General features: G+C 46.7%; 2 protein-coding genes across 5 annotated transcripts in view; one reads left to right on the forward strand and one right to left on the reverse strand.

The window, feature by feature from the left end:
- Nucleotides 1-1,374: 1,374 nt before the first annotated feature.
- amn (amnion associated transmembrane protein) lies at nucleotides 1,375-10,681 on the forward strand. Its single transcript, XM_088924669.1, has 12 exons — nucleotides 1,375-1,412; nucleotides 2,359-2,477; nucleotides 2,595-2,639; nucleotides 5,121-5,205; nucleotides 5,904-6,139; nucleotides 6,626-6,763; nucleotides 7,522-7,618; nucleotides 8,159-8,241; nucleotides 8,789-8,960; nucleotides 9,344-9,500; nucleotides 9,811-9,925; nucleotides 10,505-10,681. The coding sequence occupies exons 1-12, from the start codon at nucleotides 1,376-1,378 to the stop codon at nucleotides 10,610-10,612; spliced, it is 1,392 nt and encodes a 463-aa protein (XP_088780795.1). The 5' UTR covers nucleotide 1,375; the 3' UTR covers nucleotides 10,613-10,681.
- An 872-nt stretch (nucleotides 10,682-11,553) lies between these two features.
- Nucleotides 11,554-15,168, reverse strand: part of cdc42bpb (CDC42 binding protein kinase beta (DMPK-like)) — a 72,568-nt gene continuing 68,953 nt past the window's right edge. For all 4 annotated transcript variants that reach the window (XM_088924667.1, XM_088924665.1, XM_088924666.1 and 1 more), the window contains 3 exons: nucleotides 14,720-14,828; nucleotides 14,114-14,184; nucleotides 11,554-13,665 (listed from right to left, as the gene is read on the reverse strand). In XM_088924667.1, the coding sequence (XP_088780793.1) occupies nucleotides 13,534-13,665; nucleotides 14,114-14,184; nucleotides 14,720-14,828 (312 nt within the window). In that variant the 3' untranslated portion in view covers nucleotides 11,554-13,533. The remainder of the gene's footprint in view (nucleotides 13,666-14,113; nucleotides 14,185-14,719; nucleotides 14,829-15,168) is intronic.

Here is a 15,168-nt window from a genome sequence, read left to right on the forward strand (position 1 = left end):
GCCGTTTAATTTTATTTACTGCAGCACTTGTATACTAAGGTGAAAGAGCAACAAGGGACAGCTCATGCTTTCCTGTCCTTGTCAGACTAAAACATTCTGAAAAATAAGGCATCGTTTGTATATTTACATGTGTGACTTAGATCTCCGTTTCCTCTTTTTATATTTGATGATTAAAACGGGCGGGAACATAATTAAGTATAAAAACACTACACTGCTGTGCTTGCAGTTTGTCATCTCGGTATGAGCAAACCTCCACCAATCTATACCTTCAGCTGGCTTGCAGTGTGTTCATTCTGGGAGCTGTGCTTGGAGGCACCGGACTGAAACTGCACGGCGTCCTCCTACAGCAACAGGTCTTCCTTCCCTTTTAAGCACATACAGTAAACCCACGGGTCGAGAACACATTTACATCTGAAGTCACCCCTATCAGAATGGGTAAATCTCTGAACTAGGTTACTGTGAGTCATGAAGGCTTACTCGCACGCACACAGTTACCTGCAGAGCCTGTCCTCTCCTCTCACCCAGCTCTGCCAAACCAGCGCCAACGTCTCGGCCCTTCCCACACCTTCTCAAGTATCGCGGTTAGATATGGAAAAAAAATGAAAGGGTACCAGGATTTCATAGACACCTCTGACTTCAGCTCTGTGCATGATGACACACTTCCTGCTGCAATTCATGGGATCACAGGCAGTTAAGAGGAGGAAAAGTGTATTTTCTACCTATTAATCCTTCAAAAGGTCATGTGGTTGTTTCCTGTGTGTTTAGATGTTTCACCTTCTGGAGATCAGTGTACAATGCAGGTGCCTCTCCGAATGTTACGTATCCAAACATGCCCAGTCAAGCACAGGCAGACCCAGTTTCCATTGGGTGCTTGTGAAAGCCACTAACAGTGAGAATTCTGTTTTAATTCTGTTTTGTGAGAGGCCAAAGAGGCAGCTGTACTTCATTTTCATGGGCTGTAACACATAAAACACACAGGAACTCTTGGTCTGCTGTGAATGAACTCTGTATTGAAAGCCTAATTGAAATGTACCTATACAGTTCAATTACAAGGTGCAATATCTTGCCACCTTGTCGAGCTTAAGAAAATCGGAAGGGAGTTTACTCCATCAATTGATGTAAGGGGGGGGACGCTCAGATTCTAGGGGAATTAGGCTGAAAGTGCTTTTGAAGTGCAAGCATGGCATTTCCTGAGTGCTGCGTTTCATGATTGTAGATTCAGTGAATGTTTGACAGCCTATCGGCCTATAAAGCTTAATTTTTACTGGACCCAGTTTTTCCTTTGAGTCTGCTGCTCATCATGTGACTGAGGCTCAGCCTGAGGGAGGGCAAAGGCTGCCTTTCAGGTCCCTGCTTGTGGATAAGATACTCCATCATGGCTCTCAGGCTGATTGTCTTCCTTTGCCTGCTCAGTGAGTATCTACTTACACATTCTGCTCGCTGGAGAAAAGGGGGGAATTTGGGGAGTTTAAAAATGTGCTACTGTAAATGCTTCCTTATTGCCTTAAATTTGATCTGGGAGCAGGACTCTTATTGTTAGTCTCTGTAATAAAGCTCCTTTTGTGTGAACTAGAAATCTTCAGGTTCTCTTTTTTTTGCTGTAATTATGCTTAACGGAGTCTGATTAAATAGCTGATTTTAAAAAAACACATTAAGAGTTCAGTTGACATCATCTGTGATATAATAACTGTAGAAGAGACAGCACAGATCTGATTCAGGAAGCTTCAAATGGTTCTGAGCAATCATTTACATAATATTATATGCAACATGCGATGTAGACACATTGCAGAGTATGAATCCAAAAAGGATTTACATGGTTTCGTGGAAAAATGAGTTATAGGAATTCTGCTACGTTATACTGTTAACGGGCCACTAAAATGAATGATAATATAATATAATGAAATAAAGTACTGCTGTCAAGTATCATAAGGTTGTGATGGTCTGCACATCATTGTAATGGCAGACCCAGAGAAATGAGTGTCATCCGGTTGCAAGGAATGATTAAATGACTTTCTGAGCCCCAACTCTCTCTCTCTCTCTCTCTCCAGCAGGAGGATCTGTAAGAGCAGTGATCTGATACCATTGCTTTTAATGCTGGACGTGGTTAATTACCAGATGAAATCATGTATTTTACTGTAAGGTTAAGCAGTCAGGTTAAAACAATAATACTAACCCCCTAACCAAACAAATCCTTTAGCAACATTTTCCCTTGTTTTGTCTAAGCCTGATATACTGTTTGTTACAGTTTTCCGCCGCTGCGTTTGGACTGGTTTCAGACAGGGTAGACCCGGGATGGATGCTGATAAGGACTGTGAGTGCTTGTGCCTTGCTCACACAGCTGCTGTGCTCTGTTCTCAGGCGCCTCCCGTGCTCTGTACAAGCAGTGGATTCCAGACACGAACTTTGAACGTGCCAGCAACTGGGACAAGGAGAGAGTGCCCTGTGCAAATGACAGGCTCAGCTTTCTGCCTCAAAAGGTACCCAGCCTCTTCACACGTCAACACGTTTATTTAATGAACTTTACATTTTAAAGGCAACAAACACCATCTCTGTGAAAATGTAACTAAGTGGTTTTTTTTATGCTCCGTTTCCAGGAAGTGTCTGTGTATGTCCAGTCTGCCCACTCCATCTTTGAAATGGTACGTAGAGCAGCTTTGAGTGGATTGGTGCTGGAGCAGACTAGCAGTGCAGTCTGCTATGCTTATGGAACCAGTTGGCATGGGGTTTCATCTGTTAGTGCGGAAAGCCCCTGTACTTGCTAATGGGATCGGAGAAGCCTGGCCAAAACTGCCTTTTGGTACCTTGCTGGTTACTATTCCAGGAATGAGTGGTTCTTCCATTAACTCATCTCCTCTCCCTCTCTGCCATGGTTCTCACACTGCCACACACACACACACGCAGGCACAAATTCATCACACACTCCTTCAGTTCCAGGAGCCTCTGGGATTTCCAACCACAGGTGAAGGGGACGGAGGAATTTGCATGTTCAGTGTTATCAGATCTAGGTGGTGTCTCAGCCTCTCACGAGCCAGAGCCCTGGTATGAGAGGATTTCGAAAAAGATCAGAGCTGTTCTCCAATCCTCCCTCCCTGTAGTTCTGTTGTCAGAGATCTGCCCGGCAGCAAACACAATGAAGTTCTGAAAATAAAATGTGTGATGTTTTGCCTTTGTTTGCCAGCAGAAACCTGCCATTTGTCCATCTTACTGTGTGTGAGCTTTTCAAGTTACACACACAAACCAATCTCAAAGACACTCTGTAAATCTTGTTGAGGGAACTCAGATTGCCAAGCAACCAAACTAAGCTCTTTGTTAAAAACACATCTCATTTACAGTTCTCCATTTCATGATTTGCTGATTTTCTATGGAATTCACCTAGCTTTGTATTCTATTTTATACAGGGGAATATTAGTGGACATTTGCACCTGTCAAACTGAAAATTGTTCTTAAGCTGGGCTTGTTTTAGGCCTCTTCTGTTATTCCCCATATTTGATTGCTTTCAATATAAGCCTTTTATCTGCTGTTTTTTTGTACCATGTTAATCTCTTGTGAAAGCAGTAAATAATAGCGTATCGTAAATATGATCGCCATTTGTTTTTCCTGTTTAAAAATGCATTGACTAGATGAGCAGATTAAATCTCCAGCCTGAAAAGTGGTTGTTTAGATTCTTCTGTTCCTTAACAAGGTCACAATCACTTGGGCTTTAAGGTTTATAGAAGATAAAGTCCAGAGTTCAGCTGTCACCTGCATGTGAACAGCCCCTTGTATCTGAACCTTTCCTCATTTTTTTCCTCCAAGGGTAACTTCTGAAATAGCTCCAAAACACTGTCACTTTCATTCTGAGTGATCCACTGGGACTGAACAGAAAATCCCCTGCTTGGTAGAGCACACCCATTGTTTAGAGGATGTGGGTATTTCGTTCCCATGCTTTGGAAGAGAAATTATAACCTGAAGGGGGAAAATGACATATTTACATATGAAAGTCATCTATTAATCTATGATATTATACTTTATTGATCCTGTGAGGGAAATTGCAGTGCAACAGCAGCTTAACACAGACAACACAGCAACAGTGTAACGAATGATACAATAATAATAATACAATACAGACAGTACAGTAAGAAGTGCACTAAGATGAGCTACTCACAGTCCAGAACACACAAAGAACAGAACAGTACACAAAAAAGGTCGTATTGCACAATACAAATATAGTGATATAAAATATGGACAATTAAACAAAAAAAAACATAACAGCAGAGAGCTTTCTTCCCACGTCCTGGATGCATTTTGGTGCAGTCCTAAACTGCTGAAGTGATTAGTGTGGGGCGTGTTTGTTTGGGGGGGTGCCTCACTGTCTGTTCAGACTTGGTGTCAGGTTTGCAAGAAGCTGTCACAGTTGATGACTCCAACAAAAAAACAAAACAAATGAACTTTCATTTTCACTCTGACGCTGTGTACTCTGTACTTCCCTGTTATTAGGATAAAGGCTTCCTGTTCTTTGAAAAGATAGTAAGCTTCCTCTCCCTCTCTAGTAAATTGGTCATTTTTGGTTAGTGCTTCAGCTCGCTGAGGTCTGCATTGTCACATCTGCACTTCTGACGACACTCTCTCTGTGGTGTAAGAACAGTGTGCACCGGAAGAACAGCTGCGCTCAGTGGGAAACAATGGGTGTGAGAATCAGCTTATTTCATTGATGTAGTTGTGGACTTACCACAAAATGTCCGACACACAGATTCCTGCTCCTTTGGAGTCTGGTTTTTCATTTTTTCACAGGCACGGCGCGTTTCTGCTCCGTACATGGGTGACAGTGATGCAGGCTGCCGACTTTAACAATCAGAACACAAGCAGGCCATTGGTGCCGTTCAAAATGCTTACATTCAAGAGGGCTCATTAACTGTCCCGTGTGCTCTCATGTCCTGGTAAAATAAAAATGTGCAGTGCAACTCAGTTACAAAGAGACAGCGGTATCATTTCAGCAACCTGATTAAGTCTGCTGCAAGTTTGGAGCTGCAGAACCCTTAGGACAAAATATGAAGTTCTCAAAAGGAGATCTTCCGTTTGCTTCAGTGCAAGGGGCTGGGTGATGCATTTTGAGCGTGGCTGACAATGTGCTTGTGCTCCAGACTTTGCCCAGGGACGGGGAGTTCATCCTGGCTCCAGACGCAGGCTTCGTGGCCAGTGATGGACTGGAGGCAGGCTGTGAAGGAGGTGAGCAACAGGACAGTATCTGGACCTGGTGTCTGTTCAACTCATCACCTGATCTGGTCTGTGCTAATCCTGTAGCTCTGTACTTCACTAACTAAACCTTGTTCACACTCTTTTGTCCTGAGGCTGCATTGAGTCTCTGTTGCAGTAGCAACCATTCACACAGTGTGATAGCAGAATTCCCAATCATAGATGGGGATTATTAGAAGGCAATGATTGGTAAGGGCCAATGGGAAATTTGGCCAGGACGCTGGGGTTACACCCCTAGTCTTTTCAAGAAACGCACTGGGCTTTTTAATGACCACAGAGAGTCAGGACCTCGGTTATACGTCTCATCCAAAGGAGGGTGTCTGTTAACAGTATAGTGTCCCCATCACTATACTGGGGCATTAGGACCCACATGGACCACAGGGTGAGTGCACCCTGCTGGCCCCACTAACACCTCTTCCAGCAGCAACCTGTGCTTTCCCAGGAGGTCTCCCATCCAGGTACTGGCCAGGCTCACACCTGCTGAGCTTCAGTGGGTTGCCAGTTGTGAGTTGCAGAGTGATATGGCTGCTGGCTGCTGCTACTTTACTTGTGTCTTCACACCAATCCCTGTGTACCTGTTTGTAACTCTCTGCATTATTTTACTGTGCTGTAATGCCTGTTTTCATGTCAGCGTGCATGTGCTACTTCTCTGTGTGTTCTGTCCTGTGGAGGCGACACAATCACCTTCAAGGATGCTGATGGACTGCAGTGGTTTGACCCCGAGCTGTGGCAAGCGGCTTCTTCCTCTGATGACCTGGAGAAAGGAAACTTCCTGTTCTCTGTGCACGCGGAGAGTGTGCCCTGCCAATACGATGACGTCATCTTCAGGCCTGAGACCTCCTTCCGAGTTAACACTTCCTCTGACACACCCAGAATTCCCGTGAGAAGTGTTTCTATTCTGGGCAAGGTGAGGGAGAGGTACCTCTGAGACATCGGGGGGGGGGGGGGGGGGAGAGTGAGTGGGAGCACAGCGAGGGGTGCAAGGGGAAAAGACTGAGACGGTGGACAGGAGAGACAGAGTGGGACAGTGTGGGACAGGTTGTGTCAGTTGGGGGGCAGGGATGAGATTCAAGGAAGGAAGTTGTGAGGGGATACAGTGAGAGGAACTCTCAGTCCTGCTGGGGGAAGAAACTCAATAGAGCCGGCAACCTAGTATGAGCTCTCCTGTCACAGCTACTGTATATGTAATATGTTTGTGCTGTAGATGTTGTGTAAACTGTATCCACTTTGGCAACACTGTTATTCATGGACCATGCTAGTAAAGCCCCTTCATTTCGCTTCCATTCGTCTCCCCTTCCTCAAGGTTTTTTGTCCGGACGTCGGGCGAGTCCTCTCCTCTCTTGCCCTGCCCCCCCCTCTCTCACGCGCCCCTCTCTGCTCTCTGTGTTGTCAGCGGTTCAGCAGCGAGCCCCAGTTCTCGCAGTACCTCCAGTCTCCTTTGGGCAGACTGCAGTTCCACGGAGACCGCGGCCCCCAGGTGACTGGCTCTCGCTGCACTGACCCCTCGGGCTGCCTCTGTGGGAACTCGGAGGTGAGTCCGGGAGGCTTCTCCCCACACTGGGCCGGGTACTGCAGACAACTGACGGCCTGGATAAGGCTGCTGCATTTGTTTTTTTTTTTTTAAATGCAAACAAACTCTTGGTGTTCTAAAATGTCTAAATGTATATTTATATAAAAATAACTTGGCTTCAAAAATGACTTTTGGAGTTGGAAGTCTCGATAAAGACCACAGGAGGGCGACATCTGTCCTCAACGAGCACCTCTGTACTTGAACACTGATGCCAGAGTGGCGTGGGAGGTGATATTAGGGACCCGAGGGATTTCGAAATAGAATTAAATCTCTCGGCAAATTGCGGGCTGTTTTAGGATTACCTGAAAACCCTCTTCGTAGTTTGCTCCAGTTTAGATCCAGGCTGGAGAAAACGGCGCTGGGACGAAGGTAGAGGACAGACGTTAAAGTCATAGTCAGACCTGTTAGGGTCAGGGGTGGACCTTTGGGAGTCAATGAGAAACTAGTCCTGCTGCTAGAGCTCGTCGAAGAAGTGGCTGAATCAGATCTAGGGGTGACTTACTGTCGGGCTAACTAGACAGGTGGAATGATCTGATGTTGGATTAGGCTGTAACGTACGTTAGGGTTGGTGTTTGAAATGGAGCTTGAAAGAGAAACAAGGTTTGGGTTAAGGAAATTGGTCTAGGGCTTGCTTTAGGATTAATGGTAGCCTTGTCCCCCAGTAGTGTTGGATTAGACGACTACCATCTTTCTTAACCATTTTAATTGCTTTCATTCAGAATCACCAGCGGATCTGCTCGGCTGTTACCCAGAATTGTCCACAACTGGATTGCAGGACTCCCCTCCAGCCCACGGGACACTGCTGTACTGTGTGTGGTGAGGAGGCCCGTCTCTCTCGCTAAAGCAGAGAGATAACTCATAGGATCTTAACTGGCTCACAGGCCACATTGCACAACAACAGCATCTGGTGTCTGGTAACTATCCAAATATTAGGATACTGCTAAAATGTGTCCCGGCTACCACTCAAAAACCTATTTCCACTGCTAAAAAAAGGATCACGTAGGTAGATGCTTCAGCATGCATAGGCTGCAAAGGAACAAATAAAGGTTTATTCCATACTGAAAAGAATAGAAAAGAGAAACAATGTTTCGGCTGTGAAGCCTTCTTCAGGTGTGAAGAAACATTGTCTCTGTTCTTTTTCAGCATGGAACAATCCTTTACTTGTTCTGTTCAAAAAGGATTCCCGGCCCAGAACACATTATATTGTGTTTCTCATTGCCTCTCACCATGGTGAAATACACATTCTTCTTATAATTGTCTGGCATGAATGCTCACCCAGAATTTACTGTACATGGTGTGAAGCATGCAGTAAAACGAGGTGCTCGTTTCTGATGTCTGTCTGCGTGTGTGTTCCAGGTGCGATAATCACCCTGCAGTTCTCACAGGAGTTCAACCTGGAGTCATATCGCGGTCGACTGCAGCACCTCTTCCTCAGCCAGGTGAGATGACTCCTGACCCCCCCCCCCTCGGGGTCTTAAGTGACCTTCTGCGAACGGTCACAAGGTCAGTTTCTCGATCAGCCCTTCATTCCAATCTGGGATTTTCTGGACAGATGTCCATAGGTGTCCATTGACCTGTACAGATTTGATAACCCCATTTGCACAATGGTCTGCTTCAGGCCCCTGGCAGCAAAACTAAAGGAGGGTGAATGAATAAACTCTCAACACACATTGGCTTCTTGGGTAGCAGACTGACAGGAGCTGCCTCTCCAGAGAGGAGGACCTGAGGGTTGTCGTCACGTCTCTGCCCATTCAAACTGGTTGTGCAGTTTCTCACTCCTCTCACTCCTCTGCTGCGCAGTGGGGCTGCACTTTGGTGGCAAACAACGCCGGCCCCCTCCTGTGTGTGAAGTGTGTTGGGATGCAATGGGAGACAGAAATGCCAGGAATTATAACAATAATCAAACACATTCGCTATGCGGATGATCACCCGTCCTTATTCAAGTTTGTATTCTCACTCTCTCCTTGTGCACCTCCGTGCCTGTAGCACCGCTACCACGAGGTGCACGTGGCCGTGTCCAAGGTGCCCGGGACCCAGCGGGGGCTGTGGCTGATCCCACGCCAGGGGAAGCCAGAGATCCAGGTGGTTCTGGTGGACTCGAAGGGGAGCGTGGCAGAGGCTCTGGCCCGTGAAATCATGGAGGACATCAAGACACAAGGTGTAGCAGAAGCAGCCATCCCAAACCACTCCCGTTCCAAGTTACCTACCCCCTGCCAAGTACTTCAGGCAGGCAGGCTGATGGAGATGAGATCTCTTACAGAAAATAAGGGGCACGGAAAGATTTCCTTGTGCACATTCATAGATGTACATGTAACTACTGTAAACGGTTGTTCAGGCACCGACAAAGGTCAACCCAGTGGCATTCTTTAGAAGAAACAGTAAAACATGAAGCAGAGGACCGATGTGGAGAGTGTGGAAGTACATCAGTAATACACATTTGGTCAGAAAGCAGCAGAGGCTGTGGGTTGAGTAGTTTGAAGGTTTATACCAGTGTAAACTAAGTCGTCAGCAGTGTCTGTCCTGTACTTTCTCTTCTTTCAGGCAGTCATCTGGGGATAGCCGAAGCAGAGCTACAGACCTCTGGCAATGAGCCCGCGGGAAGGTCTGGCGGGGTGGTGGCGGGAGCCGTGATCGGGGCCCTGGTGCTGCTCGGAGGGATAGCCCTTGTGGCCTTCCTGTTCACCCGCGGAGTGATTCGGTGAGGCGATCTTGAGGTCTGGGGGCAGCGGCTGATCCCTGCCTGTCATCCTGGAGGCTCTGCCAGAGGGCACAGCTCCGAGTTTCCTTTTCTTTTGTGCCAATCTAATTTCAACAAAAACATATCGATGCAGGATGGAGGCATGGGCTGTCTTTCTTTGCAAAAGGGTCATTTTATCAAACTACCCAAACAAGGATACTTGATAAAAATGTCTGAACAGTGAAAACAGGCCAGTAAAACACAAGAAAGGCAACAGAAAATGGTACTGTGACATCCAGCTCTTGTTTGATACAGCATACTTCTCTCGCAGGCCACTGCCTCTGCCCTCCATCCCCAGCTGGAAGAAAAGGGAGTCTGATGACCTCGGGGACCCTATAGACCAAGGCTTTGACAACCCCATCTTTGACAAGGCCTCCGAATTGCCAGTAAGCATTGCTACACTTGTGTTTTCATAAGGAGTCTATCATCCTTTCTTCTTTGTGTCTGACATGTGAACATTTAACAGTCTGCCTGAGAAAGAAAACACATTGGTCACTTCCCTGATCTTCTAACAGGCCAATAGCTGGATACTCAGCTTGGCCTACTTCCGAATGGCAGATTCTCTCTTCAAATATTAAAAAAAGCTTCTCAACTGGCTAATAAACATGACATCTGAGAATGGAGATAGAATCTATGGTAAAGGAGCACCGGTTCAAACCTGGGTGCTGGTCATTCAGGGTCTAATCACCTTTTGGTGTACCAGCAACGTCTGTGACATGTCCTGTACCTGTAGGCTCACTGTGTCGTCAGTCAGAGAGCGACTATCACTCCCCTCCAGTCTGTGCTAACAGTCCAGAGCAAACCTGTACAGTACAGGAGTCCTATAGCTGCTAGCCAGGTCTTAAGACAACAGGTCATTCTGATTTTTTTAAACTTTTCATCAGGTTTTGAGTGAACCAATTTGCTCTTAGGTAAACATGGTAGAAGTAAACTATCCTGGCCTGTGATTTTCTTTGTCTCCGCAGGATATCCCTGGGCTGCATGGAGGCAATGCCCTTAACACCCTCTCCTTCACACAGTCTGGCGTGCACTTTGTCAATCCCCTGTATGACGAGACAGACTTGAACGTCTAAGGCTGCCCTTCTGATCAAGGGAAAATAACACTTAAACTGCAACACACAAAAAACGCATCAAATTTTCAAGTCTCAAACTGATCACTCACAAAGTTCCTTTGAAAATCACTAACATGACAAGCAAAAACATAAGAGGGGTCAAAGTCTATCTGTGCATGGTTTTGTAAATGTCTGGATCCGGTTTACTGCTTTCGGGTAAAAACAGTCCAAAACTGGCTTCTCTGTGGCCAGTGTGGCAGAGAACCCCCACACAACACTTTACAAAAACCTCAGCTTGGTTTTTAGACCGAAGAAGTCTGAAACAACCACTGAAGCTTAGAGTGATACAAGATTTAAAAATGCAGAACGTGGCTCTGACCATTTAAAATGCCTTTTTTTTGCTGCTCTGTAGCGGTCCAGCACACTATGTCTTGTGCAATTTTTGTTGACTGCATTGCACCTAACCACTGAAAAATAAACTGCTTCGCAATGACGCACACGTCACTGGCATTCGTCAATTGACAGCTGACCGATTTTCTTCCTTCTGGCTGGAATTGGTTTTTGTCCATTTAATGGTGTGTAAGGAGCACCAGCAGGTGGTGTTAAGAACGCCTCCTTGTATGTGCTGGGGCTACATGCTGAACCCTGTCTGTGACAAGGCAGCTGAGCTGAGGGTGTTGTGTGGCCACAGAAAGCAGACAGGACTGAAGACAAGCAGCTCCTGCAGACAGGCCTGCGCTGTGACTGAGGGCACCGCAGGTGGGTTCAGAGAAACCAAATGATCGAAACTCAGACACCTAGGGGCGTCACCCAAGCACTTAAGGCGCTTATGCCTACAGCTACATACAAACAGGGGGAATTAATTTTCCTTCTGGTTCCTTCCAGAAATAAAGTCGCATGCAAGGAATCCGAAACCCTTTTTATTGGATCAGACAGCATTTTTGAAGAAAAAAAAATACGAGTACCTCCCTCTTTTTTTTATTGTCTGTTCAAAAAAAAAAGTTGCTCACAATTCAATAATTACAGAGACTCAGACTTACAATTATTTTTTTTAAAAAAAAAAGAAGCAGTAGTGTTTTTCTTTAGTAATGTCCCATTTTAAGAAACGGAACGGAGGGGGAGGTGGGGATGGGGAGAGTGTAATAAAAATGATAAAAAGGAGAGATTAACTGAGACCGGCATTAAGATGGCATGAAATCCAATGAATAGATTCCTTGATCTAATAAAATGTGCAAGTTTGATACAGTGTTTCTGAAAGAACCACCACCATTTGTAGTACGTCACTAATAGCCCGTAATATTGAGATAATCAAATATATAATTGATGTCATACTGTCATATAAAATGGCACTGAAGGCACACTAGTGTGACAAACTGGATATGCCAGCCATCGCCTTAAATTACAAGCGTCTTTAATGAAAGATGGCCACAAATGTTTCGATTCAATTTCTAACACATGGAGCAGCAGTGAAATCTACACAAAACAGCACCACAGATGGGACGTGTGGACAGATGGGACCGCCGGTCATTGCACAGGGCTGTGGAGCAAGTCTGTCAGTGTGCTGCAGTCATTCTACATGACTGGAAACATCCACAACTACACGGGAATGTGAAAGTCAGGCTTGTGGGGGCTTCCAAGCACACCGTGGCCCTGCAAACTGAAAGGCAGAAAGCCGTGTGCGCTGTGCAAGAAATCCTATGAACAATGCTGTCGTGTGAAGTATATTTTTATTTAGGAAGTGTTTATATTATAACTACTAGAAGTTGGTCAATTATTTATTTTTTCAGTTCGCAGTGTTTTCATCTATACATGGCAGATTATTGCAAAGACCTACATTTAGAAGATTAACGTAATACTCTTTGAAATGTTCACATTAGTGCCTACTGGTATTGCATAAACCCTGAATAGTCAACAATGGCATCTAGTTTTTTTTTTTAAGGAGACAGTGCAAAGATCGGGAGAGCTGAAGTCATTCTAAAAGAAAGGGGAGGAAGGACAGATCAGAGCTCTTTGCGTGGGGGGGAGAGAGGCATCTCTTACTGCCAAGATTCAGTCCTCCTGTGGTGCCCAATACTTTAACAAGTTTTCAGAACAAAAAAAAATCAACATTCCTTGCATTCTTCATGATCTTTTGTTTACACCTTGATACGTTCGCTATACAATAAAAAACGGCTTTTCAGAGGGAAAAAAAAGAACTGTAATGAGGGCGTGCCATTATTCTTAATATCCCTCTTTGCCAAGAGCCAAAGGTCCCCATAACTTCAGCGGCTGTCACTGATGTAGCAGCAGTCCAGACAACTTGCTTAGTGAGGTTTTTAAAAAACAAAACAAACCGGCATACGCAGGCCATTGAAAGGACTACCTGCGTCACGCTCTTTACTCCTATTTAACCCCAACAGACTTGGTTCTGACCCTGTAGTTTAAAATACCCCCCCCCTGCCCTGCCCCAGAGAACACGGCTCCGTCAGCCTCGCCTCAGGCAAGGAGAGAGACCACCAGCTGGAGCGGGTTCCTCACTCTGCCTCACTGCCCAGCCCCCCACCCCTAGAACCTAAACTTACTGGCAGCTTCTTCACAGCTAGAAATAAAACGAACAAAACGAAACAAAAACAAAAAAAGAAATGCTTCACAATGATTTTTAAAAGACAGACCCATGATTCGGTCCACATCCCGGAGCCTATTCTACACCAGTGATCCACGTACTGTACAGAGACGAAGCCACAGGCAGCAGGCGGAGAGCCTGGCCTGCAAGCGGGCGGGCGGACGGGTTGGGGTTGGCACGAGGAGGGGGCGTGGGTGCCATCTCGCGGCGCAGGGCGGCTCCCAGGCGGCCGAGGGAGCGAGGGAGCGAGGGCCGGCGGGAACGGATCTATTCTTGGCACTTTCTGCAGCAGTGTGAAGTTCAAGTCGCGCGCGTGTCCCCTCCGCGGCCGGCTGCGGGCTCACGCGTCGAAGGTGGAGTGGTCCAGGCCGTCCAGGGTCAGCTGGCTGCGGTGGGGGGAGTTGGGGCTCGGGGGGCTGCTGGGGTTCGAGCTGTTCGAGGGGGTCGAGTGCTTGGTGGAGTCCGAGTCAGGCTGGAGAGAGACGGCAGCGCGTGCTGGTCAGTGCCCCAGGACATTACACCCCCATAACCCAAACACATCACATTAACAACAGCTACAAAGGCAAGAGATGCCGAGAGTTAGGAAAAACACTGACATCACTGCCAAGCGGAAAAGGCTCTGAAGGGCATTTTGTCTTTCCTAAGATTTATCTGAAGAATCGATACGAGTCAAAACTTACAATCAAATCAGATTCGGGAAGCCTTGGGTTTTTAAATTGTATGCAGGTCTTTAGAGAATTCGAATGTCACCAGCATGAAGCAAGAGCTGAGCCTGATCCACAGGCGTTGTGAGCAGTGTTCACAAAAATGAGGATAAGAACAGGCCGGACTGAACAGCATGGACACGAATGGCGAGAGGAAGGGAGCTGAGCCAGACGGGAACAAAAATTCAGAGGCAGGCGAGCGGGAGGGGAACTCACCTCTCTCTCAAAGTCTGGGTCGGGGTCGGAGATGTTCCGGGATGATACTGCCCCACCAAAGTCCCCGCCTCCTGGAGGGCCGGAAGCAAAAACGTGACCTCAGATTAACTGCACAGGACAGATCACCGGGCTTGAAGCCCAGCTGATGCAGGTCCACACAGAGCGAGCGAGCACGGACAGCCTACCCTCAACTGCTGTGTTTCCTCGTGCAGGAGCAGCTTGTGTGGGACAAGCACACAGGGCAAGTACACAGATTCTGATATGCCAATACTTTACTCACAATTCACAAACCTTTAAGTACCGAGATACTGGCAGAGTCTGTAAATGAGCCTGACCTGTTCATTTCTTTTTGGTTTGTTGGTTCAGGTAGTCTTAGTGCCTCTGCCACATAAAAAAAAAAGATCACCTGTCACTCACACAAGAGTGTGGCGTCTCCGTCTGCCCCCTGCTGGCTGGGGCAGAAGGGAGGTGAGTGGGGGGGACCCGTCTTTAGCCCTTTGGACAGAGCACAAAGCTGCTCCCTCTGCTGTTCACGCGCAGTGTCTGCACGCCCCTGGCTGTCAGAAAGAGGTGGGGGTGGGGTTGGGGGGCTCCGGGTTGCGTTACCTGAGGCGGTCCGCGTGATGTACGTCTTGCTCCTCTGCTGCCGTGAGATACTGGAGACGGGGCGCGCTCGGTCCCGGGCTGGGTCGTCCTGGGATGATGGAAGAACGCTCTGGATACACACACACGCAGTCAGTCACTACTGACAGCTCAGAGTTCACCAGCTCTGCTTCAGACATGTCAGATTCCTTCACTGGGCCCCACAGCAACATGGGAATGACTCATGTCTGCTACAGATAACTAGTGGAGCTTGACCAAGGCTTAGCCTGGACCGCTGGGTAAGCATACCATGATTTCATTAAAAAACAAAAATCAAATCAGACTCCTGAAAATCTGATCTAAAAAAAAAGAAAAATGTGAATGCATTATGCATAGTTATATAATGGAACTGCTTAAAATGAAGGTGTTAAAGGTCAGATCGATTCAGACGTGATGGGATGCTTTTGCAGAGC

Source organism: Atractosteus spatula, chromosome 9 (genome assembly GCF_055471065.1).
Source record: "Atractosteus spatula isolate fAtrSpa1 chromosome 9, fAtrSpa1.hap1, whole genome shotgun sequence".
NCBI classification, from domain to species: Eukaryota; Metazoa; Chordata; class Actinopteri; order Semionotiformes; family Lepisosteidae; genus Atractosteus; species Atractosteus spatula.